The sequence below is a fragment of the Frankliniella occidentalis genome, unplaced genomic scaffold (genome assembly GCF_000697945.3).
Source record: "Frankliniella occidentalis isolate FOCC.00 unplaced genomic scaffold, Focc_3.1 Scaffold74, whole genome shotgun sequence".
NCBI lineage: Eukaryota > Metazoa > Arthropoda > Insecta > Thysanoptera > Thripidae > Frankliniella > Frankliniella occidentalis.
The window spans coordinates 306,064-310,739 of record NW_026267204.1 but is presented as its reverse complement, the minus strand read 5'-3'; the positions used below and the strand labels follow the sequence as shown (position 1 = coordinate 310,739).

At 60.7% G+C, this 4,676-nt stretch overlaps 1 protein-coding gene across 1 annotated transcript in view; it reads left to right on the top strand.

Annotated features, from left to right (window-relative positions):
- Window positions 1-2,743, top strand: part of LOC113211761 (transcription factor sma-9-like) — a 13,251-nt gene extending 10,508 nt beyond the window's left edge. Inside the window, exons 4-6 of the mRNA XM_052268667.1 lie at window positions 378-558; window positions 1,548-1,786; window positions 2,563-2,743. Coding sequence (XP_052124627.1) covers window positions 378-558; window positions 1,548-1,786; window positions 2,563-2,743 — 601 coding nt within the window. The remainder of the gene's footprint in view (window positions 1-377; window positions 559-1,547; window positions 1,787-2,562) is intronic.
- Window positions 2,744-4,676: the final 1,933 nt, after the last annotated feature.

The following is a 4,676-nucleotide window of genomic DNA, read 5'->3' as shown; positions in this document are numbered from 1 at the left end:
CCCCTTTACCCCGTGGCAGTACTCCTAATGGCACAGTGTGATTAGGTCGACCGGTGATTCGACTCGTCGAATCGAGCAACCGCGTGAGACTAATAATACAGACACGGCTCTACCGACTTTGACCCAGCAAACTTTTCTATTTTTTATTTTTTACAGGCTGTCGCTAATTTTCTCTGACTTGGCCTCGACTGAGCACTGCTGACCGCTGACATTATGGCCGCTGCGGACCCCTTTGAAACTTCCTGACCGTTGCTGACCAGCGCTCGTCGCGGTGCTGGCGGCGCTGGCACAACTCGCAGGCGGCGGCGGTGGTCGTGCAGGCGCTGCTGACCAGCTGACCCCTCTCGGACCCTGCTGACCTTGCTGACCGTTTGCAGCGCGCGGCTGGCCGAGCTGACCGCGGAGCTGGCGGCGCTGGCGCACGCGGAGCGCGACGCGCAGGCGGCCGTGCTGGCGCTGCGCAGGGAGATGGCGCGCCTGGAGGAGCGCAACGGGCAGCTGCTCGCCGACCTGGACAGCTACAAGATGGAGCACCTCCGGCTGCAGGCACGTGCCAGGGTGTGCCGCCCGGCCCCCCGGGCCCCCGGGGGCCCCACCCCATATCTCTGTCCTCCCTGCGGGGGACAGATTGCAAGTGTGCGTCAGGCAGACAGGCTGCCCCGCCCGCCCGCGCCGCCCCGCCCCGCCCCGCCAGAGCGAGCGAGCACGCAGGAGGCCCGCCGGGCGGCCCTGGTCCGTGCCAGCCCGGGTGCCGGCTCCTGATTGCCTCGCCATTTTCACTTTAATTAAGGTCGATTAACGTGAGCGTGTCCTCTGACCCATGGTGCTTGGCGCTTTTGCCGGTTCGTCGATTTCTCCTCCCCCCCCACCCCCTCTCTCTCTTCTCTGTCTTCTCTCTCTCTCTCTCCCTCCCTCTCCCTCCCTCTCCCCCCCCCCTCTGTCTCTGTCTCTGTCTTTGTCTGTCTCTCTCTCCCTCTCTCTCGACTTTGCAAGCACAAGCCTTTAGGACCAAGTCACCAAAAAAAAAACGGCCCATTTGGAGCCGGGCCCTGGTGGTGACAATTAAAGAGTAAGAGGAGAGACAGGTCTCAGATTGAGCACGATATGGATGGACCCCAGAAAGTCCATGTCTCCATCATTCGCCGTCATACGGAAGCGCGAAACGTTTAGTTCAGCCCGGTTCAGCCAATGCAAGTAGTGCTCTCAGCGCCTGGCAGGTAGGCAACACCTTGCGTGCAGTGCATGCGTGTGCTGCGGGTTGGCCTACCCGCAGTTTCGCAGGCGCCTAACTCCCGTCGTTGGCCGACAGAATATGTGAGGAAAACGGACTGTGCGCCGTGTGAGCGGCGGTTAGGGGGCAACGGCCCAGCAGTATTCGGGTTTGCCTGCCCGCTCCTCCAGCCGTACTGCGCCATGGTCCCAATGCTATGGAAGGCAAACCCGCAACATACTGCGGGGTCGTAGCGCTGACACGCGGTACTCTGGCAGTCCAGATATCAGCCGAACCTTAAACCAAGCCTCATGGAACGTCCTCCACTCTACAACAGGGCACGGTGTGGGAGCTGGAGGAGACGGAGCGCGCTGCCGCTGAGACCATCGCCGAGCTCAGGGACAAGTTGGCCCGCCTGGAGCAGGAGCACCTGGAGCAGCTGCGGCTCGAGCAGCTGCAAGTGGAGCAGCAGCAACTGGAGCAGCATCAGCTGCAGCAGCAGCACCTGGAGCAACAGCACCTCGAGCAGCAGCACCTGGAGCAGCAGCAGCTGTACCAGGAGATGCCGCAAGGAGCGTAAGTCTGTCGGTATCGGCGGCACGAGGCAACTAGCAGGGGTGGCCTTAGATCCGAAAGTGTGGGCAGTGTGCGCTATCCTGCCGCCCCCACCTCCCTTACCCCCCAGTCCCCTATCAGCCCCCAACCCCCTTACGCCTCCCTCGAATATTTGCTTTTCAATTTCCCCCTTGTGTCATAATATCGGTAACCGTTTACCACCCCACGCTGCCCTGGGGGCTCCTGGCCGCCGCCCTGTCCGCACCGTGTGTGGTTTCCCCTCCTCACCACGCCCCGCCCCCAGCGGTGAGGTAGGGGGTCCGCCCCCTGGGGGGACGGGGCTCGACCCGACGATGAGCGCGTCGTTCACCTTGACATGTCGTGGTCCCGAGGGGGATGGGGGAGGAGGTGAGGGGGTTGTCTTAGGCAAGCTCTACGTCGTCGTGAAACTCGGTTGAGGGCTGGGCGGGCAGCAGCAGGCGGGCCCAACGCATACTAATACAGGCCGCCCTTGTTTGCCGCGCCCGGGCCGTCCTCCCCGTGCTCGCCGGCCGCTCCCGGGCGCTGATAGAAAGAACTGGGTCGTTAAAGGTTGGGAGCCTCGCATAGGGGGAACAGGCTGGGCTGGGGCTATAGCCTAGATTAGATGGATCAAAGGCGAATAATTGTAACTGCGTAAAAAGCGTTCTCGGCCAGCCCGCGGGAGTTGCGCCATAATATGGCGCTTCTGCGGCGAGAGTGAGTGAGTGCTAGCGCGGCGCTTTATGCATGCGTTGGGACGCACATTCTGCCTCCAGGTACCTGGTGGAGGACATGATGGGGTACCACCACTACCCGTACCCCGCCGAGTACTACCAGCTGCCGCCGCCGCAGCAGCAGCTCGCCGCGCCCACCACGCCGTCGTCGCCCGCTTCCTCCGTGGGGGGCGGCTCCGTGGCCGGCGGTGGAGGTAGGGCTGTTGCGATATCTCGATATTAATGGTTGATAATGCTATGTATCGATATCTACGATGGGCTCGATACTTTTTCATTTACACATTGTGTTGTGCCTTATCGTTCTTCATTGTTTTTTCGAAATTGTGATACATTTGATAACGAGATGAGGATGAGATGCATCCAGTCGATGTTCGAGGGGATCGATGTATAATCGCTCTAAATGTATCTGAATGCCGTGCAGCCCAAAGCGGGGGCGGCGCCGGGGGCGGGCCGTCGAGGCGAAGGCGCCGGGTGTGGCAGTGCTACAACTGCCAGCGCTTCGGGCACGAGGCCAAGGACTGCGACGGCGACACCACCTGCCTCGTGTGCGGCCGCCTCGGGCACACGCACAAGGAGTGCGTCGCCACGCACACGCAGTGCTCCAACTGCCTCGGCCAGCACCGCGCCTCCTCCAAGGAGTGCCCCACGCGCCTGGCGCACCAGCAGCAGCTGCAGCAGCTGCAGCTGCAGCAGACAGCGCAGTAGAGGTGAGCCTGCGGCGCCGCGCCTCCGTCAAAGAGTGCCCTACGCGCCTCGCCCAGCAGCTGCTGCAGCTGGCGGGGCTGTACAGTACAGGTGAGCGGTGAGCCTGATGCACCAAGCCTCCTTCAAGGAGTGTCCGACGTGGCTTGCCCATAGCAACAGTAGCTGCAGCTGGCGGTGCGGTAGAGGTGAGCCTGCTGCACCCCCCCCCCCCCCCCCACCCTTTTGCTCAGCCCAGCGCTATACAGCAGCAGGGTGGTGCTCTGGAGGGTCAGGCGGGCAGCAGCCCGCACCTGACGGTATAATCTCCCCCCCCCTCCCCCCCCCCCCCCCCCTACGAGGACGCTCATGGTCAGCCGTCTTGAAGCGCTATCCGGGCGTACCGCAAGCGCACTGTTCGGAATGCCTGATTAGGCGTTTCCCCCCTCCAGCCCGCCTGCTCTGCTCTGCTCTCGGTAAGCCGCATTATTTAGCCCCCCCAAGAGCAGCCCAGCTCGCCGACTTATTGAAGAGCCTGTCGGCGTGCCTGTCCGTGATGCGGCAGTCTGCTGGCTCCCTAGCTACCGCTATGTTAACCTTAAAGAAATACAAGAAAAATTGTCTAACTTATTGAGGCAAATGCCGGTGAACTACTAAAGAAAAAATTTCCTTAGATTAACTTAATTTCCTTGAAAACAACGGAAAAACCTGCAACCGAGGTCAAAAATTTCCGTGTACTTTTTCTTAAAGAAAATTCCTTGGTTTAAGGATACCATTTTCTGGGTGTAAAAAAGCTTATGGTGAGACCAGGGACTAGGCTCTAAACAGAGTGGCGGAGAGTCGTCTCCCTCCCCTTCCCCCACCAATCCCTCTGAGCCGAGCCGAGTGTGTCATTAAATCCTGCTAAATTGGTTAAAAATTGGTTGTAAATCTGGGGTAGGGAGGGTGGCAAAAACACCAGGTGTCGAGCGATAGTGTGACTTAAGTCGCACAGGTTCTAGCGTCGTGCAACTGAAGTCGCACTATGGCTGGACTGGACACCCCTGATTCACAGTGTAGGCAACCCGCCCGCACGATTGCATGCTGCACAGCAGTGCTATGATAGTGTGCGCGGCGTGAGTCAGCCACCTTGGAGGATCGTCCTGGCCCTGGGAGCGAATACTCTCCATAGGTCCTGGTGTTACAGTTGAATTGGACCACCACCACATAGCCCTACTATCTCGGGCCGCCGTTGTTGCGCCTGTCCGCTTTAGCTTCTCTCTTTCTGCTCTCGCATTTGTTCCGCGGCGGGTCCGTGTACCCCGCCGCCGCCGTGTACCCGCCAGGGAGGCATTCGCCCCGCCGCCCGCCGCCCTGCTCACACGTGAGCCAGCCTGGCGTAGCAGCAGCGTTCTTCTCTGTCCGAAAAACTTTTTGAAACAAGCAGCAGTAACGGCAAAGCATCCCTCTGCTGCCCGCGGCGGCGGTGGGGCGGG